The sequence below is a fragment of the Pelobates fuscus genome, chromosome 7 (assembly GCF_036172605.1).
Source record: "Pelobates fuscus isolate aPelFus1 chromosome 7, aPelFus1.pri, whole genome shotgun sequence".
Lineage (NCBI taxonomy): Eukaryota > Metazoa > Chordata > Amphibia > Anura > Pelobatidae > Pelobates > Pelobates fuscus.
Genome location: NC_086323.1, coordinates 53820558 through 53847504, shown reverse-complemented (window position 1 = coordinate 53847504; position 26947 = coordinate 53820558). Strand labels below are relative to the sequence as shown.

General features: G+C 41.6%; 1 protein-coding gene across 1 annotated transcript; it reads right to left on the bottom strand.

The window, feature by feature from the left end:
• Nucleotides 1–382: 382 nt before the first annotated feature.
• NCF2 (neutrophil cytosolic factor 2) lies at nt 383–26947 on the bottom strand. The gene is made up of 15 exons (XM_063427286.1): nt 26604–26947; nt 22947–23029; nt 21738–21846; nt 19433–19570; nt 18331–18438; nt 17462–17521; nt 16544–16587; nt 11707–11848; nt 9514–9573; nt 5171–5270; nt 4570–4610; nt 2334–2467; nt 1173–1278; nt 839–1001; nt 383–455 (listed from the first exon to the last, which is right to left on the bottom strand). Exons 1-15 carry the CDS (start codon nt 26775–26777, stop codon nt 385–387), a joined length of 1533 nt encoding a protein of 510 aa, XP_063283356.1. The 5' UTR covers nt 26778–26947; the 3' UTR covers nt 383–384.

Here is a 26947-nt window from a genome sequence, read left to right as displayed (position 1 = left end):
ATTTTGCTAGCCTGTAGCACTTATACCAATCCAAGCAATAATTTTATTTCGCTTGGCACCCAAGTACCACTTACTATTTTGTTTTTAATAGCACTTCAAATGCCTCACATTTCTCCTGCAGCAGAAAAGGTTCATAATATAAAAATATTACCATGTCTAAAATGTATCAAGCCACATATATATATATAATATGCAATAAATGCAACGTTATAAAATAATGTACAAAATTCACAAGTGAAATCTGGACCAATTTTTTTTTATTTTATTTTAATCTCTTCAGTGCAAAACAAGGGATTATATACACAATTTTAAATATTCTTTTTATGGACTTTGACGGCTGAAACAGATTTTCTGAAATGTTTTTTGGTTTTTTTCTTCCATGTTTTATTTTACAAACGCCGTTGGAAAGATTCCCACTTTTCCCTGATGTTCACCTTCCCACCAATCCTTGGAAACTGGGAAAACAGGACTTTATGTTAATATATAGTGCATACTGCATAAGGTCAACATAGTAGTGTTAATTTGGTGCATGGGACAGACCTGTTTTTAATGCAAATCAATTAGTGGGCAAATCTAATTTCTTCATGGTCTACTACATTAACACAGAGTGTTACTTCAAGCATCATGTTTAACCCCTTAAGGACCAAACTTCTGGAATAAAAGGGAATCATGACATGTCACACATTTCATGTGTCCTTAAAGGGTTAAGTAACTATTTTAATACAGATGTCTCAAGCACTGCCATTTCTACATCTTGTTTAATTATCTGATAAATACTTTCTCAGTTAACGCTATTTACTCTTTAGTTTGTACCTAGAATCCTACCAGCAACATTTACCTTTAGACAGTACTTTAATAATTGCTCCTTTCTTAAAAGACAAATCTTCTGGTTGTGAAGCCTCATAGTCAAACAGAGCAGTCACATGGATTTCTGTGTTTCCCTGATCTGGGAGAGTATTTTGACCGTCGACCTCCTCTATAACCACAGGGGATTCCTCTGCCTAGAGAGAGAAATCTAAATGTTATGACCAATGTTCGTTATGGTTCCATGGGTTTACTGCACTAGCAGAGAATCTGCCAGGCAATGTATGTTAGGTGGTCTTGTGTTGTCCTGGTTACCTGATCCCTTCATCTGTGTTGGCCTGTTACCGTAAGTATGGTTCTTCTCTTACCTCTAGATCGGTGCACTTCAGTTTCAGGCAATTGTCTGTGATTAACTCCCAAGCTTTTTCTATGTTGTCCTTATTCAGTGTTACATCAGCATCTCCATCTTTGAAACTAAAACAATTTAACAGTATTACTGTATAACATAGATGATATTTTGTAATGGATGAATAAATTATATAAAGTCAATCCTTTTGTATTAAATGTTAGTAAAACACTTCACAAAATTCTCTGTGATTAAAAAGCTGCCATCAACCTATACGTGTTGGAGTCTCACCTGGGAAACACTTATAGAGTGTGCAATTATGCATTTTTTACCTACATGCTAAATACTTCCATGGATGTTCTGAGATTCTCTTTGCAGATTCTCTTGTGTAGGGTCCTGTGGTTTAACTGTCTACCAGTGTTCTAAATTGAGGCTTGTAGTTGCACCACTTTTTGAGGATCACCTGGGTTGTCCTTTGGAAGCCCCTATCTTGAAGGTGTTTATGGCTGAGTGCTTTTCAGTCTCAAGAAAAATCTTACTGCTGATGGGTGACATTTAAGGTGTTTTTGTTCCTAAAACAAGCAATGTAGTGGCCATCAGGCGTCTCTTTGTAATTGTTGTCACTCCACTAAGCACAGTTAGAAGTCCAAGCCATGCTTGTGTTCCAAGTTTTAGAAGGCCCAAATGCCCATCAACTTTTCCCAAGTCTCTGTGGAGGGGTCCAACTCTCACCATCCTCTGCAACAGTGGCAGGTGCAGATGTTTGTTTTTGTTTTCTGCAAGGTCTGACACTGCATCATGGACAACCCTTACTTTTGAGTATTGTGGCCCCGGGCTACCACCTGTGCTTTTGCTCTTGCCCTCCACCTTAAACAAGAGGTCCTTAACAGACTTATTCAGAAAGATCCTGGTATAGGGTATTTGTGAACTCTTGGTTAGGCTAATGAACCAGCCATGGTCTTGCTGTAGAGAGATGAATAAGGGTTTGGATACAGCTTGAAAGTCTCTCTCATGGACGCCATCTGGCAAAGCTTTGTGCTGACTGTCTCCACCTTTCCCAATCACTTTTACTGACTGACAGATTTTATGGAGCTTCTAAATGTCATAGTAATGTTGGGTCCTAAAGGGATTAAGTACAAATTTCATGAATACCTCTCTATTATCCTTTGATAGTTGATCTTACCTGAGCTTGATACTGCAGGGCGTACACTTCAATTTGCTGCTGATCAGTAACAGAAGATCTTCATATGCAAGCTTGTGTGGTGTTTGTATTGCTACTGTGTATTTGTAGTAAACTTTAACCATGTAAAGATGTTCCTGTAATAAATAGACATCAAAGAGGTCACCAGCCCAGCCAGTACTTATCTCATCTTGCCTAAGGGTAAAAACAAAGCAACGGGGCGGGGCCTGACTGCAGAAGGGAGCAGACGTGTGCTGCTGAAGCTCCAGCAGCCACGCACAAAGCAACCTAAAAATCGCTAAACGGAACCTGTGACCCGACCCACTTTGGCCACTAATCGACTCAGGACACCGAGACCGTCAGAATGACACCTCTCCCGAGGCTGTATGCCAAAGTCCCGAATATCCAGCCATTGCGGCCTACTCACGAGGCGGACACGGGGGAGGCGGCCGCTCTCCCGTCGTCGCAAAGCGTGGACAAGATCAGTTCCGGCTCCCGTTCCCCCCCCTATGGACCGGAGGGGGTTATCCCGGTCTCCACCAACACAGCAAGTACAGAGACATTGACTGCAGCTGACTTCCCAGACTGGGGCCCTGGACGGGCTGGACCCAGCAAGATGGCGGAGGCTGTATCCCAGCCTACATTCACGCTGCCCCAGCCGACCAACCTGGACCGGATATTCCAGAACTTCTGGGCCCGACTGGAACGACTCCTAACCGGGTCCCCCCCTGCACATGGAGAGGAGGTGAGGAGAAGGGGAAGGAGTGGGCTGATCCCGGGTAAAGCTTGCCCCTCAACACCCACTAAATACCCACCTGGGCCGGAGGTCCCACGGAGACATCCTCCACAGCTTCAGCCACCACGCCGGAAGCCCGCCCGCCGTCGGCGGCGGCGAAACACCAGGGCCACCCTCGGCGCCCACCAGGGGAAAGACCCGGCTCACATAGACGTCCGAGTCTGTGGCAACAAGAAGCCGACCCCACAAGAGGCCTGGGGCTGGGGAAAAGCCCTCCCTTCCTCACAATCACTCAGCACCGACCAAATGTCGAGTGATGCTACACACAGTACACCCTCCTCTCCAGGAGCAGCCATATACCGGCTTGGTGACCCACCTCAACGACTCCCATCACGCCCAGGAAGCCATCGCATCAAATTGCCATCCAGAGGACCCTCAACTGGTACTGACTGCACCCCAACAGAGGGCATCGGCTAACAGGGACAATACCACAAGCGCCCAATGTTCCGGTAACATGCAACCACCGCAGCACTGCAGCCGGACAATCTTGGGGTCTAGCACTAATTGGACTTAACCATACGTTTAGTCAATAATTTTCCATAATGTTTGCGCACTGTCTAACTCCCTCCAATGCAAATCTTATAGTATGAAACCATTTTTCCACTCCATATGCCACGTTATTATACTGCTATTGTGCTTCAAGCCTCAGTCTAAAACCTGTGTAAAATGCATGTCAATCTTACTATTATTAAGCGTATGATCTCTAGCCCTAACCTATAAGACTTATTCATAGCTGTGTTTTAAAGCTTCATAGCCAGTTTATTAAGCTATTTGTTGAACATTACGCGCTGAATTACTATATAATAACTACTCACTCCTAATTTGAATAGCATGCTTACTTTGTATAAACCCGCGACCTCTTAATTTGAATAGCATGTTTAATACGTATACACTCGTGACCTCTTAATTTGAATAGCATGTTTACTATATATAAACTCGTGACCTATCCTCTGGTATCTAAATATATATATAAAATTGTGCATTGTTCTTATGTACCCCATTGTAACCTATGTTTCGAATTGTGCAAGTGGACTGCCTTTGGGGCACCACATGCCTGTATGTTATCTTAATATGCACTGCAAAAATAAAAAATAAAAAAAAAACAAAGCAACAACAAAAAAAGTACAAGAAATTCTTCTATAATAGGCCGCTATCAGTCTTTTGCTCCCAGGAATAAAAGCACATTCTATCCCTATATATATAAATGGTCCAATGTATTAGTGTCTAACTCCCAGAGTTAGTTATCATACGTCCTATTACTTCAGCTTCACAAACCTTGGATATGCTTTCCCCCAATGTTCTATTACTTTATAAAACCAAAAAAAAGTACCATAAGTACAAAACATTTCTTGTTCTCATCTTGCACAATCAGTAGCACAAACTGTTTTAATGTAAACTATCAATGGTTTTGTCCTGCAGGTTACTTTGTAGTACAACTCTTACCGAACATGCTGTTTTCTGCTTCTCATTGGTACTGGATTTAACTGATAAATAAGAAAAGAAAAGATGTAATTCTGTAACTGTTGTTGTAGTATAATAATACAAAAAGGATTTATGTATGTTTTAGATCCAAAAAGTTGCATGATTACATTGGCATGTATAAAATCAGGGCAGGGGATCACTTCATTACAAAATTGGGTGCTCTGCACAGAAAGGAGGGCATTACGGTCAAACCATGTAGAAAAGCACTCTGCAATGTCCTAGCATCCTTCTCACTGAGTGAGTGCATCTAACGATGTGCTCATTCTGTGCCGACTGAGGTAGGTTCACTTGTGTCCACAGATGTAGGACCTCACGGAACAAACTTGTGTTGGTCTCACCAAAACTGACAGTTGGGGGCACTGAATATTAAGAACTCTTGCTGCTGCTCAAGAGCATTGAAAATGCGAGCAAAGAACTACTTTGTGTTTACTTTTCCCGAATGAGCAAGATATGGTTGTGATTGTTGTCTTAGCTAGTTCAGCGCAAAATTGTGCAGTACAAATGTGCTTAAAGCAAATTATATTTGGGCTCATCTTACTTCTTGTAATAATTCACTACTCACTGTTAGGTCTCGCAGGGGGTACAATAGTCGGTGGTGCTGGGATGTCTATCTGCTCTGGTGGGACACTGGTTGAGGGGACTTCTTCCTGTGATGCAGCCGGCTGAAAGATATATAAACATCATTCTTGTATTCTGTATTTTTAGTGAAATTAGTGCAGAACATAAAAGACAAGGACCCTCCTTTTATGGAATCCAGTTAAAGACACTGCTTTTTAGCTCCATCACAAAGAGTTAAGCAAATCCTATGATAAGGGCTACATGATACGTGATTGGTCATTAAGGAATTATGTTTAATTATTAATAATATTTAATATATATATATATTGTGTCTGAAAATATAATAAATACAGAAATGTACTGCGCTGTATTTTTTTTTCTAACCTGGAGCTGACTACCTCCATCTTGGCTTCCTGACAAGTCACTGTTAAACCCTGTACTTTGCACCTAGCAGAGGAGAAGAATTAAAAACATTACCTCTTTCTCCTCTCCAATGCTGCGTGCCTTGGCTGTGCTTCAAAAAGAGAAAGCTATAGGAAACTGCTAGTATGTTTAGAAACTTCTTTGGGACAGATTAGAGGGGATAACCCTTTAAAGAAATTTCAGTAGACAAAACGAAAGAACAGAATCTGTCCTGGGTAAATAATGTCCTTAATGAACTTGACACATAAAATATAACATTTAATAGATATTCTTAAAAAGGTAAAGTAACCTTAGAACACGGGAATACAAAGGGTGGGAGAAAAATACTCAGAGGATATTGCTCTAAATATTAAGTACTTTAACTAAGGAGGTTCTAGTTACTATACAGTAGGGAGGACAATGACCAATGGTAAATTCTCCAAATCTAACCATAAGTTGTTAAATAGTATAAGCTGCAGATCACGAGGATGGTAACTTTTCAATAAAGTCTGTAACCAGCTAGTTACTTGTCTCCAGTTACAGACTTTATTGAAAAGTTACCATCCTCATGATCTGCAGCTTATACTAGTTAACAACTTATGGTTAGATTTGGAGAATTTACCATTGGTCATTGTCCTCCCTACTTTATAGTAACTAGAACCTAGGAAAGACGAGACAGGGGGGATATGATAGAAACATTTAAATACATAAAGAGAATCAACACAGTAAAGGAGGAGACTATGTTTAAAAGAAGAAAAACTACCACAACAAGAGGACATAGTCCTAAATTAGAGGGACAAAGGTTTAAAAATAATATCAGGAAGTATTACTTTACTGAGAGGGTAGTGGATGCATGGAATAGCCTTCCAGCTGAAGTGGTAGAGGTTAACACAGTAAAGGAGTTTAAGCATGCGTGGGATAGGCATAAGGCTATCCTAACTATAAGATAAGGCCAGGGACTAATGAAAGTATTTAGAAAACTGGGCAGACTAAATGGGCCGAATGGTTCTTATCTGCCGTCACATTCTATGTTTCTATGTAACCTCCTTAGTTAAGGTACGTATTATTTAGAGCAATATCCTCTGTATTCCCGTGTCCTAACGTTACTTTACCTTTTAAATAATATCTATTAAATGTTATATTTTGTGTGTCAAGTTTATTAAGGACGTTATTTAACCGGGACAGATTATGTTCTTTCGTTTTGTAGACTGCACTTCATTGAACTGTCAATAGCTAAATCTATAACACAATTTTCAATGTTTTATTCAATAATGTCATTTCCAGCAAAGTGACGGTTTCCATTTAAGAAGAAGGTTAATAACTAAAGTGAGCATTCATGGTGAATTTCAAATTTAAGGTCAAAGTAACCAAGCTTGAAAAAAAAAAATGTCCTATATCTGCTATGCTTTCAATTCGGTTACTCTGGCCTTAAATGTCAAATTCACTTTGAATTCTAACTTTAGTGAATAATCCTGAAAGTCATGATGACAATGACTTTATGAAGTTCATTACTCCTTTATATATTAGGGTTTTTTTTTTTATTCTTTATTTTTGTGTGCATAAGCATGTCCAGGACAAATAAACGGTGGTTGAACATCAGTATTATCAAGTTGTCCAAATAGTGACATTCGCTAAGGAAATCAGCACATTTTATATTATAAGGCAAGAGGAACGCTACGGTTAGCTTGTGAAAGGAAATTGTGAGAAGGTAGTGTGTGCACAGAAACGTGCCAGCCAGTACCATCCCCTAAGGCTCTCATGTGTTGTGGTATTCGTTTGGGCCTGACGTGTCCCTATGGGACTTTACCTTCCTTCCAGTTATGCAGCGTTCTCATATGATTGCCATCCGAAGTCTGGGGAGGGTGGCGGGAGTTTATGACTAAGTTAAGCTCTGCCGAGCTGAGCTCTGCCGTGTGGGCATTGTGATGTCTTCCTGCAAGTTCCCTCGTCTTAGCTCAGGGAGTGAGTAAGTGCTAGTGGTGAACCAGCCTATATGTTGTCCATCAAAGGTACAGCAAAAGGAAAGCCAAAAGCAATGAAAACTACAAAATTATAACATTTAAAAAAGTCAGGTAGGTGTTCATGGCATCTGTGGTGAATCCGGCGTGGACCAGCAGCTCTATAGCTGATATTAGGTACAGTTTCTCATGTCACGTCTATCTTGGGTGCTGGGCGTCGAGCTGCACGAGGTGTAAACTCCTCTATAGTAGAGGGATAAAGTTGAGCCAGGCCTGTGCTCGATGCTCTCTCCATTAGGCCCAGTGTGCGCATGTGGGTTTCCAGCTCCGAGTAGTCCCGTGCTCGGTAAGGAGTGCCCATGTGGGTAAAGATGAGAAATTTCGGTGTCCCCCATTGGTATAAGATGTTCTTCGTGCGTAGAATTTTTAGGAGCGGCTGCAGGGTTCTGCGCCACATCAGCACGCTGCGAGTTAGATCTGGGAAGAGCAGAAGTGTCGATCCCTCAAAATGTAATGGGGTCTTTCCTTGAACTGCTGCCTGGAGAAGGGCCTTATCCTGATGCGTTTGGAAGCAGAGGATGAGGTCTGCTGTAGCGGTCAAGAGGGCTGTAGACTGCTTCGGTAGTCGAAACAGACCATCTACCTTCACTGCTTTAGCCTGTTTTGGCGGTAATACTGTGTTGAGCAGGCGTCTGATGTAGTGAGGTAGGTCGGAGAGGCACACAGTCATGGACACCCAATATTTTCTGGTTATAACACCGCCTCAGTTCTTCCATGGCTTCCACCTTCTCGTTCGTGACTTGTTGCTGTTTTTGAAGGGCTTCAAGTTTTTGCTCCATGGAGGCCATCCTTGAGTCCTGACTGCTTGTTGTTGCCTCCAGCATAGTGATCCGTGAGGTAGACCCTTCTATGGCGTCCATAATGTAGGCCATATCTGCATCTATGCTTGCTCTCAGTTCAGCCAGCATGATTTTTAGCTGCACAGCCATGACCGGGTATCCAGTGGTGGGCTGCTTAACGGGTGCACTGATCGACAAGCTGTCTTATGCCCCTGCTCCTGGAACAAAGGGGGTATCCTCCAAAGAACAGAGGATTGTTCTCCCTCCAGCGCCATTTTGTTCCAGAGCGACCGTTGAGAGCCATGCAGGAGTTCCCTGATGTCTCGGCTCTTGTTGGCCTTTGCTTCTTTTATTTGTTCGGCCCATATTGCTTTTCCACAGCAGGTATGGGGTGGTTGAGCAGACAGGTGCCGGTTTTCACCTCCAAAACCTCAATTATGTTGGCTGTAAATCTCGGAGCTCATGCCGATGCGTCCACTCTGTTCAACAGCTAGCTCCTCACCCCCTACGTGCTTTTTTTTAATGGTTCTTCCATAGTTATTGATTATCCATTCTTGTTTTTATTTTTATAATTTCATATATTTATTCATTGCAATATTCGATTATCGAATCCGTAAACCAGGAAATTTGGAGAATGGATTTGGGAACTGCATATTTTGGGCCAAAACAGCCTAATCTTTAAACATTGTCCAAATCAACAACTTTTCCAAATCAAGTATTTTCACTTAAAATATACAGTTTAGTGAGTAGAACTCCTAGTGTAACAGATTTTTGATTCTCCGGCATAACTCCAAATATCTCTAGTTCTAGATGATTACGCAAATACATATAAAGAAAATTCTGCAATCGTGTTTAGTGGGTGTATTGGTTATCTTTTTGTATTTATACACTGGCAATCGGGTTGCACTTTCTCAAAGTAAAAACAAAACAGCTTTGCTTTATTCATGGAGTATTGAATCATGCTGAATTGAACACAAATTGCAATACACGGGCTAAAAATAATCATCATGTCTGACTACAGCTGGGTTGGAGAAAGTTTCCAAATCCACTGTTTTTAATCTAAAATTTGTAATTCTTTTTTTTTTTTTTAATTCGCAACGCATTGTTCAGTGAAAAAAAAAAACATGTACTCATTGTATGGTTATTACCTGAGTTTGTTGAAAGCGCAGTTCCACTGGCTGCAGATAATTGTATGGTACGATGCCTTTCTAAATGCCAAAAATAGAAAAACAAAGTCAGTATTGTAACTGCCAACTCCTTACGGTAGGAAAACACCTGATTAAAAAGTACAAGTTGTAGATGTTTTAGGAAAACACATATACATAAGGATTGACCAAAGGCTGGAACCCCAGCTGTTGAAAAATAACTCCTATGATGCTTTCACAACATTAAGCCCAACTGTACATACACAGTACTGATACTTGATCTATGTGAGAAATTATTGGCCAGAAGTCTGGGTGAATATCATGGGAAATTGTTCAGAGTGATAGAAGCCCTACTATTGGCCTGTAGCGCTTTATGTGAGTTTGAGAAAATCCTTTGTCTTTGTGCAAAGCTTAAAGCAAAATTCACCATAACGTGCAGACTGTAAAACTGTTAGAGGTGAACACTTCATATTATTACAAATGTCAATAGTACATTGGCAAGAATAGAATATTCAGCATTATTAACCTGTTTTGGTTTTGGTGTTATATTTTAAATGTCAAGGGTCGAGTTAAGAATGTTCTTATATTGACCGCAAATGAAGAAATAAGATTCTGGTACTTTGGGTGCAACCAGGAAAGACCAGAACCTAGGTTAAGGTTTAGAATGCAATTTGTTGTTTTTTTTGTTTTTAAATTACCTAATTTGGCCCTCCTAGTTTTTCTGATATATCCTGAAAGTGCTTCCCATGGCTTCAGCTCCTGTTATGCCACTTGTTACCTGTGTGTCTTTAATCGTAACAGTCTTCCCTGTCCTGATTGGTGGATGTCCACAGAAGTTTTTCGAGACATTGGGGGTTAGAACCCTGGTGGTCCAGCATCACAATACTTAATACTTCACCAGCTGTCTCTAAACACAATTCTTTACATTAAGTCTCCCTATATTATAGCTCCCTGTCTGTTCCTATTTAACCTTCTAAAGTGTTGGCTGATAAGCTTTTCATCATGGATTGGTGGACATGGATTCCAGTTTCTCTGCAGGTCCTTCCTGTAACATAATTTATTTCTCTTTGTTGGCACCTGGACATTTTTAGTCTACCTTTTATATATTAAGTTTTGTTTTACTCCTACAATGGTGCATTTATTACCAACTTGCTTTGAGCAGCCTGCCTGCCCCCTCTACTGGCCATTTATAGATGATCAGCCACAAGAATGCACCCATAACCTTGAGGAGACATCACGGTTTCCATAAAAACCTTTTACACTTAAATCCATTTATATGTGTTTGTAATTCACACACAAGTCAGCTATACCCTGTGCGTAGTGAGGTGCATATTGGAATGTGTAAATGCAATATATTGTCCATATCAGGGCTGCCCAATCGGTAGATCCCCAGATGGGGGAGGACTACAACTCCCATTAAGTATCATTCTAAAGACCTGCAAAGCATCACAGTTCTACCACATCTGGGGTCTACTTATTAGGCAGCCCTAGTCTATATGCAGTGCAATTAGCGGTTTGGGTATATTAATTTTAAAATACCTGCTGGGATAGCATAATAAAACATTTAAATAATAAAATAAGAATATGAATATATATATTAAATACCCACCATTAATGCCATTATACAGGCTAGTTTGAGTGATTTAATTATCAAATGAGAAAATTGCAGCATTACAGATCTTCAAAATCTGTAATCAAATAGAATAAAATGTCACTCTTAACGCACTGGAAATTGAAGCTGGCTGTTAAAGGGCCATTTGACCTTACCACCCCAAACAGCATCTAATTGTGTCAAAATGATGGCAGCTTTGTGTGAAGGGAGAAGCACATTATTATAATTATTATTGTTTATATAGCGCCATCAAATTCCATAGCGCTGTACAATGGGATGACTATATATGAGGATTTAAAAACTGCATAAGTAAAGATTCAGGTAGAGCACCTTTTTTATTTGCTTTTCCTGCGGTTCAAAAAATAAAGTCCAGGGCTTTGTATGAATGTTGTACTGTCAGCAATGCCGCTCCCTTCACTGTAAGAATAGTGGGAACTCTGTTCCCTCTACAAATAGTACAGGAACGGAGTTCCAATGGGCACTGCATTGGAGGCCAAGATACATATGTCAATACATACATTATAAAATGACATACTACCTTCCCCGAACCGCTAGATCTTAAAATGCCCTTGAATTACGATTACCTTTCCATTGAACATGACAGTGGCCCAGTTGTCTGCTCCTTTCATGACGAGAAACACAATGTTTCCTGGCATAACCTGTATTTCTTCTGAGGTCTCGGGATTAAACTCAAACAGGACTCTGTGTGGCTCCCCCTGCAATGTCCTAAGAGAGAGAGTGAGATAAGTCTATCAATGTTTCATTTCCCTGCTATGCTCTCATTCATTGGCTTTAATGTTGGACAAGTTGTCAAGTACGTGGAGAGAAAAAAACAATTGTGACCCAGGTGATGAAAGACTCAGCTGATTGAGAATGACAAATTACAAGGGTTTGTTTTGGGGGGTATTAAATCAGTGTAAACCTGAATAATAACTTGTAGACGTGCAATTAGGACATTCGAACGAATCTCGGGAAATTTGGACATTCGGACACGTCCGAATAGCTGGCTAAGCATTTGCAACACTTACAACAATCAAGTAACACATATTCATATAAAATGTAAGTTACTTAGCCAGTCAATTGAATGACAGGTATGAATAAATAGATAACTCCCTAATTCCCACGGTATTAGGGAGCTATCTACTAAAAGGCTAAAAGAACTAAATTGGTCTTTCAGCCACATTTACTAATACTAAGTAAACATTACTTAGTATTAGTAAATTATGCCCCTACTTGCTATACCGCGAGTAGGGGCATGTCTATTAAAAAAAGTTCCCCCCCTGTCCGGAGCCTTGCAAGTGGGGGCTTCTAACCTGAAGGGGGGGACCTATTGGCCCCCCACCCCTGAACGGCAGGTGGGAGCCCTAAAGTAAAATAAGGGGGGATGTAACGGATCACCTGGTACCCCGATTGGCTCCATTGAAGGATGCTCCTAGCACTTCCTGAGGGCTCCAAGCACTCCAGCCAACACCATAACCACTGTAGACTCCTTCAGAGAGCAAAACAGGAACAAGCTCTTACAAGAGCTTAGAAGTGATTATCCAAGGGAGCATGCAGAGTATAGCAATCCCTTGTAATGATATAGCAATTCCCTCAATAAGAGACAGGACTCTAGATTGAGAGTGAAGAAGTACTGACTAAAACTTTAATTTCCTTGGGACTAGCCCATATGGTCATTACATTAACATTGCTGTGACAACTCAATAAAATTACAAACAGTCAAATCATAGCAGGCAACATACAGTGACTTATTATAACACAATGGCATCTTTTTAAAGAGGTGGGGGAGACAATAATTAACAGAAAATATCTCATGTGCCTGCAGAATTAGCAATATGCAAATCTACCCGAATATGCAAATGAACCAGTCTTGCTATTCAGGTAGTGCATATTGCTGTTGCTACCAACAGAGGGCACTAGACAAGCTCCATAGCCAAATCCACCTAGTTGGTAGCAAACCTCAAAAGTACAGGAGAGCAGGCAATACATCCCAGGGGCCATAGTCACATGGCAGGAGGCTGGCAATCAGTCTTCTCCAATGCCCAGTGGCGAGGCTGGTTGTGCCACAGGGGACACCTATTGTCCTCCCTCCTGAGCGGCGGGTGGGGGCCCTAATGAAGAATAAGGGGTGGACACCTATTGTCCTCCCCTCTCCCCCACCTGGTCCCCACCCCTAAGCAGCCTAAATAAAAAATTAGCACCCCAGGTGACTAGGCGTCCCCAAACCCCTAGTTACCCCCCTCCCAAAAACAAATAACCCCTACCTACCCCCCTCACCCTAAAAATAATGAAGGGGGAGCAATAACTAGGTACCTGTAAAAAAATAAATAAATGAAATTACCATTTGATGACTTCTTTTTTCTAAAATCTTATTTTTTCACCCCCGAAAAAGGCCAATAGAAATCCATAATAACCGTCTGAACTGAGAATTACTTCCCAAGTATATCCCTATACCTAGGTGTCTGTGAGTGGATATATGATTATGTGCCAGCATGTGGGTATATAGAAGTATGTGAGTGTGGCTGGAGGCTTATCTGTGTGTGTTCTCGTTTTATTATGCGGGCTCTCCCTTGCACCCCTCGCCTTTCTCCACTCTGATATTATATAAACTACCCTTGCACATCATCAGGCAAGAAAATGTATCCCTCTTACATGTTGGTGATGGGCTAAGAGTACCATTTAATTGGGTGATAGAAACCACGCCTGGATGTTGGGCTAAGACAACATCCCCAGGACGTACTTGAAAACCAGAGTAATCTGAATGTACCTTTCCTGGTTAAATACTAATAATTATTATTATTATGATCATTAGATCCAAGTGAACTTGTGTGAAAAGGAGAGAGAACATGTATTTGTAAATGAGTGTTTGTTGTATGTGTTTGTATAAGCGACTGAGATTGTGTGTACATTAAAGAAGGAATTAAAATAGGCATCTGCTGATAAACTGGGTTCTTACAAATATCTCAAATGACCTTCCAGCTCCCACTGCCTCAAAGGGAAAAAATAGAAAGGGAGGGGGAGATCAAACTTTCACAAATTCATAACTCTCATTACTCATGTACAGCCACCTACACATATATGGTAGGATACACAAGCAAACGTTTTTAATGTCGTTTGTTGATATTTTAACCCAATGTCTTTCACCTGCTATTTTTCAAACCAAGACAGATTGAAGACATAAAGTTAATGTCCATTAAATACCTTTATATCTTCAAAAGCTGAGTTCTACTTGAATGTTTATTAAAAAGCTCACTAGCGGGAGCCTGACCACGAGCCGGAGCGGTCGCAACTCAGCACGGCTCCCGACCGAAACCCGCAAAAAAGCCTGACAAGTGGGGAATAAAACCCCCAACTGACCCACTCCTGACCAGGGGCACCATCGGTACTCTACCCTACAACCTCCCATGCCATTTGTGTGCCCGGCACAGGTGAACCGCCGGAAACGCAGACCCGCGGCCTACAAGCCGGCTGCAGCCCTCGATTGGACGGCATTCCTCGACGGCCTCGATCAGCCAGAGGATTCAGCAGGGGACGATCCCCATACGGCACCCTTACCCATTCGGGCAGAAATGGGCCGCCAGTCCCAGAAACCCCCACCGGAGACAGCATCAGGGTCCAGGGATATCAGCACCATGCTGCAACAACACAGGCCGCCAGCCAAAATGGCGGGAGCAGCGGAGCAGGACACCATGAAGATACACAGGGGTCCCAGCCCACATGCCCAACCCCCAGAACAGGTACTTACACCAGGGGGAACCACAGATGGGTCTGCCCCAGTCACCCAGCGGGACTTCCAACACCTAATTGGGGAAATCAAAAACCTCCTGGCGACCAGCATAGCAGCCATTAAGTCTGACGTGCAGGCTATAGCTGTCAGGGTTCAGACCACAAAGAACGATGTTACTAACATCAAACAGGGACTAACAACCTTGCAGGACACAGTACTGGCACTCCAGAATCAACAGCAAGCACTCTCCCTCCAATATATCGCCCTCGACGACAGGACAAGGCGAAACCACATAAAAATAAGAGGAGTACCAGACGACGTCTCCTCAGACGAATTACCTCACTACCTGAGACGCCTCGTGGCCGCCATCCTGCCACCTACACAGGCCAAGAAATTTAATACGGATGGGATATACCGCCTGCCACCTTCGGGCAGGTCAGCCCCAAGCTTGGCCCGAGACGTGATTGTCCGCTGTGCTACCCCCCAAGTCAAAAGAATCCTGATGACTGCTCTCCGGGGCAAGACGCCACTAACATTTGAAGGCGCACAGCTTAACATCTACCAAGACCTCACCAGAGCCACGCTACAATGGCGCAGATCGCTGAACCAAGTCACCAGCACCCTCAGAGAAGCGGGGATAGAATACCATTGGAGGTCACCCAGATTCCTGGTGGTCAATAGACACAGAACTGTTCACAAACTCTCCACACTTGAGGAGTTCCCGACATTCTGCCACGCTTTGGGCATACCCGCACCCAACCAGGCCATTGACCAGCGACCTACTCCTGAGGCCTGACTCCAGCAACAGAGACTTTACCACACATGTTCTACGTTGCACAATTATAGCTACACATAATCTGCTGGCCTTGAGCCACTCCTAGCTCACCTCATCCCCCCCACTGACAAGAGGGAGCGACCGCTCCAAACCTACTTACCCCCCCCCCCCCCCGCCCAGGCCCCCCCTGGGCCCTGGGTATACATAGAAGAAGGCCATAACTCAGAACCCGATAGGGTTACTATACACCTATTATAGTTACTCACCCATTCTCCCGAAGCAATTCACACACTCACGATAACATACCTTTGCAGGTCCACATTCTCTAGTACATGATTTTGTTTAAGTGCTATTGTTCATGCCGTACTATGTTTTCATGATTATGTATGATGTACATTTCAAATATTCTTGACCCGCAAGGGTATGATAAAAACAAAATTTCAATAAAAAGAGATTGACAAAAAAAAAAAAAGCTCACTAGCGATATGACCAGCACAGATGATATACTTGCTGTATACAGTAGACATGGGGCTTACTCTCTAGACTAGAGCAAGCCAATAGCCAGATTGGAAAACTAGTTGAGTAAGAGAACGTTTACTATTTGGCTATTTTGGTGTGAAATGTGTAATTCTTAGGTATATTTTCCTCAATTTAGCAAATAAACCCATTTTCTGTCAGTATGCTTAGGTTAATCCTGTCCAACATACACCAGCAGTCACTACAAAATCCATTACCAAAGCAAATGCTGCTGGTAAACTGGTTACATCCTGGAGATTGCCCCTCCGGCACTATGGAAAAACTAATAAATACATTCCTCTGTATTTCTACCTGCATTCTAAACATTAGGTCTGAGTTTGCTTCTAAAATAGCTGATTTAAATAAAATTGCTAATTGTATATAAGACCCAAATGTTACTTACGTGAGGACTTCAGGGGCTTTTGGACGAGGTGGGGGGTTTCTGGTCTATATGGAAATACCAAAGGGTTACTTTCATGATATCAGCTACAAATGTATTGACGGTAAAGCACCACATATAAAATATGTTCCCTATATGCCATTCGCTAAACCCAGGATTTAGTACTTTAACTTTATTGATATATGCCAGATTGAAATTAAGGGGGTTTAAGACAGCTGCTCTAAGGGTCACTCCAAGCACAATAATTATTAAAGCTCAGTGTAGTGGCATGTGGCTATAATTTTATAAACGCCTGTGCCTGCTTTTTGGCACATTATTTTTTAGAGGTGTGAGAAGTATGCGGGCTCTCCCTCGCCCCCCTTGCCTTTCTCCACTCTAATATTATATAAACTACACTTGCACATCATCAGGAGGGAAAATCCATCCCTCTTACATGTTGGTGATGGGCCAAGAGCACTAGGAGTGGGTCCATTGCTGTCCAGTTTGGATAGTGCGCTATTAGTTCTGACAGATCACTGTGCTGGATTTGTTGGACCACGCTGAACTATATTTCCTTCCGGCTGGCTAAGCATCAAAAGAAATATAGTTCATAAATAAAAATGTATTTATAAGTAAAATGTAGCTGGTAATTTTCTCTGGGTGCACACATTATGCACTACATGGTTGGATATATGCCATCAGTGAGTGGTTAGATTTCAATATATATCTTGAATAATGTATATTTTTATACTTTCTATTTTATTCTTGCAAGGAAGTAGTTTGTAAGCACCTCCTTGATGAATTAGCACTGGCAGTGCAGACAGTACATTTTGTATTCTAGACCGTGTTTGATATGATACTTACAGAATGCATTATATCCATGTATAGCGGATAGCCTATACTACCATTACTATCAAAGTAGAAGCAGACACAAGGGCTCACCTGAGGTTGCAGAGGAGCAAAACCAGAAAAACTGTCCTTATCAACCACAGAAGCTACAACCTGTAATATAAAACGAGACAGAACTTTGTCAAAAAGTGGCATTAAATAACGGGTTCCTGATTGACAGCTCTGAGGGGCTGGCTTACAGCTGCAGTTGGGCTTACAAAGCTGCAAATTGCTACAGTTAAAAGACACTCTCTGAGTTGAGCATTTGTCCAAGGTAGTCTCTACACCAGGCACTTCATATAAAGCTGTAGCCTGAGCTGACCTCAAAACATTGAGTATCCCAGATCGGAAAATGATGCATCCCAAAGCATGGGGGTTATGGTTTTTGCCTCTATGTAAGCTACATTCTGTCATTTGTGACACCCTTATATATGGTTATCACCACTTTCTACCACACATTGTATTAAACCAGCAGATAAGTCTTCAAAAAGAGTCTCATTGATTAAACAATTACAGATCTATCTATATATATATATATTTGTGGTCAGGACAATAACAGCCGTAAGTATAATTGATACCTTCTCATACTAGTAGGAGTATGACTAATTAGGTTGAGGTGTGCCGAAACCAACGTATTGGTAGACCTGTAAATAAAGTGGGCCCACCAAGGAAGGTAGATTAAGTGAAATAATAATTTTAAAAAGGTGGGTGGGTGGGACTCGAAATGAAACGAAAGCCTAGGAGGAGTATAGGGCAGGGGGTGAGTATTTATATCAGCACTGGCCCCTCCCACAACTCCAGGCTCCACCTTTACATATATATATATGATTGGCAGATCGCAATTTCTCTTTATGTGATATGTAACAGAGATTATTGCCCATTTTCCAATGGCTTGTAGTTATTATTGCATTGACACAACATACCGAAGCTTTGCCCAAGAAATCTCTCTTATCCAGCTGCTCAATCAGCTTCTCATTGGGCTGGAACATCTTTCCCTTTGGCATTTGCGCCAGAGGAAAATCTTTTTGTTTCTAAAAGGAAATATCAAATATTAATGAAAGAATTATTAGTCATCACCATCCAGAAATGATTACTTAATCTCACAAAAGCCTATCCACCAGCTATAAAAAGAAATGTCTTCTAATATAAAGTCCTTTTCTAATTACATTTGCACTTTGATGCTGACATCAGATTAGAGTAAGCCGTCACACATTTAAAAAGTTATATGTCTAATAATAAGCAAAAGCATTGAGAGTTCTCATAAGCATTGGGAGTCCATCAGATTTATAACCTGGTCAGTCCTAAAATATAATACACCAGCATAGCCTTGCAGATATAAGGTGGAAAAGGTCTATTAAAATATAAATGTATTTCTCAAATGTGAAGGAAAGCAGTTATAGGACTTCAAAATAAATTAATTTTTTTTAAAGCACAAAACTTTGTTTTAAGCAAATATACATTGGCATATATACAATGTTTCATTCATATTACCTTACCATATTAAGGTTTGTAATGGGACTAAAATGCTGTTGTGCAATTACGTAAGACTAAGTTATCTTTAACTTAATTCTAAGTCTTGCACTCTTTCCATGAAGTGCTCTTGAACTTCCCGATTAGTGAATGTGCGTCAACGTCCGTTGTCATGAAAAGTTTCGATCCCAAAATAGCATTTCGATGCTAAATTTATAGGATTATTAATTTCTGCATCATTTGGATAAAAAAATAAAAATAAAAGACACTTCCACCAAGAAGCGAAATCACTTATGAAGTGATTGTGCGAGTCTTTCTTATAAGGACATCTCCAGCTAAGTACCCTATATCCGTAGCGATGGTTTTAAATAAGCTTTCAAAAGGTCCCTATAATCAATCACTCAATCAATAAAATATAAAAACTTTACATAGATCAGAAGAACATATTAAACATGTTTACGCATTCTTAAATCTGGGCAGGAGATAAAATAATGTAATTTTCATTATAGGCCGGTATAAATCTAACCAAAACACAGTAACTTACATAGTACTTACCAAGATGTTTTGAAGAGCTTTATCAATCTTGGTGCTGTGTCGGGGCTCTGATTTCTGACTCAGAGCTTGAAGGAGATTTTCTTCAGCTTTGGCCCATTCTCCAAGTTTGGCATGCGCCAGAGCGATATTATACAAAATCTGACCAAAAAAAAGGATTACGAAGACATACTTTATAATAGAATTTAAAGCAGCCATATTTAAATTCTTATTGGTTGGAAGCACCACTTATAAGATCAAAGGCCACTGAGAGCTACTGCAAGTTCACAAATCCTGATTTCATGTGCAAATGTCTGGCATCAAAAAAAGAAGGAAAGGGGGGCGGGGCTTGACTGGCATGGCGAGCGGTCGCATGCAGCATGAGCTCCGGGAGCCATCTTCAAATAAAATCTTATAACTGGACTCTTGCTACACAAATTCGACACTAGCAGACCCTGCAGCGACCCTACAACCCCAGGGCAATTAACCTGGCTGCTGGCTCCCCGTCGACCGGTCAACATCTCACTGGAGCAAGCTTGAGGCCTAGTTACGGCCTACCTCGGCACAGAAGTGAGGGGACCCACAAACTACTGAGAACGACCTGGTGAGATACCCCGATACCCCCCCTGCTGGTGAGGGACATCCCGGCACCTCACGCTGCATTCCTACCCCCAGGACTGACCTGTGCACACGGTACACCCGCCAAGGCAGCAGCCCTTTCCTCACAGACGGCAGACACAGCCACTCCTAAGCAAGGCACGCTAGAGGGGAACGGTGAACCCCCTAAACAGCAGCCACTCTCATTTGGCCGTCCGATGCTGAAAATCGGGGGGAGACGGGGCCCACAGCGCAAACGACGCATCCGCACCCTACAGAGGAGTCAGAAGAGGCGCCCGCGAACCTTAACATGGAAGAGCTGCTCCACACACAGGCATGGCGCCCCAACATCCCAGGGACCGGCACTCAACTGCCTCTCCATAACGGCTGACGGAGTCACTCCTCACCTACCCAGCTGGAGCACAAGGAGGCGACCGTTCTCCGACCTAAACGCAATGCCTGCGATCTCCCTGCACCCACAGGCTCGCCGACCTCCACACTGGCGCGAAAACCTGATCGACATGCGGCAGGACTGGCTTGCACCTCCTGAAGGCATAGACTGATAGGGGAGGCATTACAGGACTCTATGGGACTCATGGCACTGGACTGGCTACTTATCATAAGATCATACTTACAGAAAGTAACACAGACATACGCCTGCACAAGCTTCGAACTACAGTATGACCACTGTATGCTTCGTGTTGTTTTTGTTTTTCTTCTTCTTTCTGTTTGAACACACTGACCATACAGCATGTTCTTAGCCTAACCCTTAGAGAACCCGAAATCTCCCGGGGGGATGTAGCAGATAGTTGCTAGACGTATCAACCTTGTCTACTCAAGCTTGCTCATATATAACCCTTAAATCCAATGTCAGCAAGTGAATATGTTACAGTCCCTCAAAATCTTATATCAGAGCTGAAATAAAAGCTAACCTTGTGATTAATCTACGTTATTTTATAAAATGTGCAATGTTATTTTATGCCACACAATTGTTCTTCTATGGTGTCTAATGAGCTTGCAAATCTGTTATATTGTGCACATGAAACCTACTATTTGAGCAACCGCTAACTCACCATTGCACCCATATCTTAAACAACTGTTTGTCTTGATATGTTTACTTGATGTTTAAAAAATATGGCAGTCTTGTGTAGGAGTGTACTGCACTCCATCTTGTTTTTATCAACTTGTGTTACCCCACAGTGCCTCCTCCTTTTATTCTGTATCCCATAACGCAAATGCCATAATAAAAGAAAGAATTAAAAAAAAAAAAGAAGGAAAAAAACATCCGAGACTGTTTTTCAGCTGCCCAAGTAACGTAGTCTTTGGTCAGATAATGTCCGACCAGAGAGTACTTAAACATGGTGGTTCCCATAGAGCAAAAGTAAGCTGGGAGATGAAATTAAATTGTTCATTTACATATGTGCATTTATGAATATATTACACAAAGAGCATATATTACAAAATATTGTTTTCACGATTTTTCAGTTTTAAAACTGTATTGGTCAAGTGGCCTACTGCGCATGTCACTTCTATTTAAAAGCAAGTAAGTCAACATTTGACAATCAGCTGAGTGCAAAACCTATTACCAATTCTGCTATGTAAAGTTACAACGCAGCTAAAAACTCACAATTAACTACTGTAGGCCCAGCATGAGAACAGACATATAATTGATACATCTTGCTTCTCTGAAGCCGCTATGATCTTCTGTTATTGATTTTCATAATCTTCTTACCTCACAGCTGTAGAGCTGGAAGGTCATCCCCAGGATTTTGTAGTCAATCAGCTGGTTCCCACGCATTTCTGTGAAGGTCCGCACCCAGTCCTGTAGTGCTGACATGTACCTGACACAATAACAAGGTGATAATTTGTAACCCGTAGCAGCATGGTAGAATAATGCACATACCTTTACTACCATGTGGGATTTTATACTAGCCTACAGTTCTAGTTCAATTTTACATTTACTAATACACTGATATATACTTTGACTCCCTGGTTTGTTTTATTAATCCAAAGCTTTTATAACGTTCCCTTTATTAAACAAAATTGTGTACACATTGAACTTTATTAATACAAGCATTATATAGACATTGACCTTTATTAATCCAAAATCTATATACATTGACCTTTATTAACCCAAGCACTATATACGTCGACCTTTATTAACCCAAGCACTATATATACATTGACCTTTATTAACCCAAGCACTATATATACATTGACCTTTATTAACCCAAGCACTATATACGTCGACCTTTATTAACCCAAGCACTATATACGTTGACCTTTATTAACCCAAGCACTATATATACATTGACCTTTATTAACCCAAGCACTATATACGTCGACCTTTATTAACCCAAGCACTATATACGTCGACCTTTATTAACCCAAGCACTATATATACATTGACCTTTATTAACCCAAGCACTATATATACATTGACCTTTATTAACCCAAGCACTATATACATTGATCTTTAACTCGAGCACTATATACATTGACCTTTGTTAACCCAAGCACCATATACGTTGACCTTTACTAATCGAATGTTAATATTTGCCTTGCTGCAGCTATGCTCTGATACAGGGGCAATCAACACATAGTCTACAGCAAGGCAAAGGCTGAGAAACAAAGCATTATGGGTATGCGGATTACAACACCTTGAGAGCTAGCTGTTGGTAACTCCTAATGTAACATCCAGCGACTGTCTATCAAAAGGAATCCTTTGCAGGAAAAAAACTGCATACTTTAAAAGGTCTGTTTTTTACAGAGTTAATTGGTGTCATAAGCAATATATAATATTGGTGGTCCTTCAGCATTATAGGAGTCTGATCTGATAAAAACCTTGAACAGACAGATCATAAAATCTAATATGGATTTAGAAACACAACCACTTTTATTATATTTTTATATAATGCTTGCAGTGTCCGATATGTCTTACTTGCCATTCTTGAAGAAGACCAGGCCACGTTGGAAATATCCTACAGCCAAATGCTTGTCTCTTTCTATGGTTAATGTGAATGCCTAAAGAGCAGAGATGTTGATGATTAATTCACCCAATATGTGCAGAACTCCTTAAAAATTAAAAGTTTGATGAAACCATGAGAATCCTATAGACTGTAAGCTCGCTTGAGCAGGGTCCTCTTCAACCTATCGTTACTGTAAGTTTTCTTCTAATTGTCTTATTTATAGTTACACCCCCCCCCCCCCTCCCCCACCCCTCTCATAATATTGTAAAGCGCTATGGAATCTGTTGGCACTATATAAATGGCAATAATAATAATAATAATAAAAGCTTCAGGTCTATCATTATACAGTGTACAGGAAAACAAGAGGTTACTTATGAAAAGCAACATTTAACACACACAATAAACAAAATAATGTTTTTACTACATATTTATAAGTTCCACCAACAATGACTAATAACTTAGAACACACAACGAGATGCAGGGAGTGATGGAAGCAGGTCTCAGAAAACAGCTTTAGGTTGCCTCTTTTTTATATTATCAAGCCATAGAATATATGTAAAGAAAGTGAGAGGCCAAAAATCTTATGTAGGGAAGAAATCCCTATTACTGTTTAATGGGTCAGTCTAGGCTCCATATGAACTTGGCATTATTGTTGTTTTTGTGGCAGACCGCATGTATCCCTGATTTTCTATCAGCTCTGAGTGCCACAATTTGTTTAAGTTGTTGCAGATATTTGTTAGTTACCTGACTAGGGAACAGTACCAGTAGGATTTTTTTACTTAATACTTTAATGCGTCACTTTTGTCCAACTTGCTCCAGTTACAAACTAGGAAAGGATCTATTTCTGCTCCCAGAAAGAGCCAAGAGGGCTGAGGGTTCAACTATAAAGTCATGTTAGACAGGAACATTGAAAATTATATATAAAATCTTTTTTAGATTTGTAAGATGTTTAATTCATTAAAGTAATAGGTGGGCACTTTTGATCATTGTTCCCCTTTAAATGATTAGTCTAAGCAACATAATGACTAAAGCCTGCAGTATTGGTTGTGATGCCAGCAGTGTCCTGGCACCATTTTGCCTCTTACATGGGGACCACCTGCCTCGAAGCCTCCTCTCATGCCTGTTAAATGGTATATGGCTACCACACAGATGCAGAAACTGGATACTGTGGCTGAGAATGTTCCTGGCTAACTAATGAAGGCGGTCAGAGGCAAATTTACACCTGTGACAGCAACATTAAACTTCTCCGTATATGCAGCATTTCACACTGAAAAGCTGTACATACAGAATCCGTGCACCATAACCACTTTAAAACATTGGAGTGGTCATGGCGCTTGTACTAACAGTTTATGGTTAACTAGGATTGTTAAGAAACGATGTAGCATGGGGGGCGGGGCCGGACCTCCGAAGGGATCAGACGTGCTCCGTCTGAGCTCCCGCTTTGGGGCCGGAAAACGGTGCAAAATGAAGGCTAACTACTACCAGCCACCCGCAACGACGACCACACAAAGCCCCAGTTTCTGGGGTACGAGGGGACACCCCCCAAAACCATATTCGGCACATACCGTAGCCCGATGAAGGCCTGAGGCGTGCAGGAGCTTGAGCCGGGATGAGACGGCCGCTCTCCCGGGTCTCCGGCCGGTGTCTGGCCCCCCCCCCCTGGACCGGGGGGGTTATCCCGGTCTACACAAGCAACGACCATGCCGCCAAGCTGAGCCGAACACTGATACCCTGCTGCGGAACGCTCCCCGGCGATATCCCCCAAGATGGCCGCCGCACACCATGCACCCTGCCAGCAAGGTGGAGCCTGCCACAGAATACACCATCCACCGCCATCTGACTACCACAACTACCCGCCCCAGGGTTGAGTCGGCTGCCCGCATCGAGCTGACCTAGGGGAGGATTGCAACGCATACCACAAGCGGGAAAACACACTGTGTCTATGGAAGACACCATCGCTCCTTCTGAGGCCTGCTCGGGAGCAATGATTTCAACCAAGATCCTCCTCCGAGGCGCAACGCATACAGCAGAGCAGGCAACCTGCCAGCACTGGTGTCTGCAAGCTTTGGATGGCACCAGAAGTGGCTACTCGAAAAGCTTCTGGTCCTAAAGTGGACATCTGGTCTCTGGGAATCGTGGTCATCGAAATGATCGAGGGGGAGCCTCCTCACTTGCATGAAAATCCTCTGAGGGCACTGTATCTCATAGTTACAAACGGGAAGCCGGAGCTGCAAAAGCCGGAGAAATTATCAGTCACTTTCAGAGACTTTCTCACCCGCTGCCTCGAGATGGACGTAGAAAAGAGAAGCTCAGCCAAAGACCCTCTCCAGTAACCTGGTGCCGGCGCCATGATCTGCCCTCTTTGTCACCACTATGCCAAAGTACACTGCCGGGCTCCCACCATGTCTCTCATACAGAAACGAAAGTTTAAGCATTCAACACACAGCAATACCCTGCAGCATCGTAACTATAACCCTATGTATAGATTAGCCTTATAGTAGCACCTCATAAGTTATGTTCAGCATGTTATTATTGAATTGTTACTTTTTATGAATCTTGCTGTTAAGACCAGTATAGCGAGGGAACAGAACTATTCATAGTCCTTTGCGTTGTTCTTGCAGATCCACTAGCCTATACACTAAAGCCTATACACTAAATTAACTCAATTCATACATAATAGCATGGCCTATCAATTGCATAGTATCAATTACTGTTGATGTTAATGTTAATTAATGTTAATTAATATCCACGCTTACTTTTCGATTGGTTACCTTTTTATTTAAAAATATATGCAAACCCAACATGCCACAACACTGTTGTGTTTTGTCTATGAAAATCGAGCCTGCTGATGCCGTTGTGGCTATACAGGCACTGTTGTACTCACCTGCATATCAAAAATAAAGAATAAAAAAAAAAAAAAAAAAGAAACGATGTAGCAAAAGACCCCTGGTATTGTTAGTGATCTAAGCCGGGTAGAAATCATTAACATTACTCTTATTTCATTTCAGACTGTGTCCTGCTTTTGTTTAATGCATTGTATGAGCAACTTTATATTGGAAGTGATTTAGTTCTTGTTATTAACCTTGGATTTTTTCGAAAGCATGCTGTTTGCTAAGTTTAGAGAATGGTGTTGTTTCTCAGTTATGTTGACCCTGGGGACAAACAAATAGCACGCACAGAGCCGTGTCAATTAAAACTGCTGTCTTACAAATTGTTTTACAAACTGCTACTTTAACAGACAGTATTAATGTTAATCTGTAGTCATGTGACACAGAGAAGGGATAGACATAGGTCCAATACTCCTGTTGTCATGGCAGCAGATAAAGCTTTTAAAATTTCACTATTTTTTTGAGTGTGTGTGTGTGTTTAGTAATTTGTAGTTCAATGTTTATATTGTTTGCTTGCTTGTTCCATTAGAGTTGCATCCAATCCATTTATTAAGTTTTATTCCCTGATTTTTTTTTTTATTATTCTTTATCTTTGTTGTGTAAAAGTTTGACATACAAGTTGTTATGGCACGACAGCAAATACAGGTATTGCAAGATGTCTAAAACCGCGGGATGTGGTAGGACTGCACATTTTTATTAATATTCCCTGATTTTAATGTGTAACGGTTACTTTTTACTCACCTCCTCAGCCAGTTGTAAATTTCCCAGGACAAGATGGCAGCAACCAATGTTGAAGCAAATTTTGGCTCGAGGGTCTGAGATGGAGGTGAAACATTTCAGGGCGTCATTCCAATCCCCCTTTTCTGCAGCTACTACCCCCTCGCTCCAAAGACGCATAATCTCAACCAGAGCCATGTTTGGGAACCCTTTGTCAAAAGTCTGTGGTTTACGGATGATTTCTCTATGCGAAGAGTGAGCTGAGCTTCACAGATACGATATTATCCCCTCTGCCTCTACGTCTTAGTCTAACTCTGCCACGGGCAGGGAGCTTGCTCTTTAAGGCGGTCTGTCTCCTTACTGCTGTA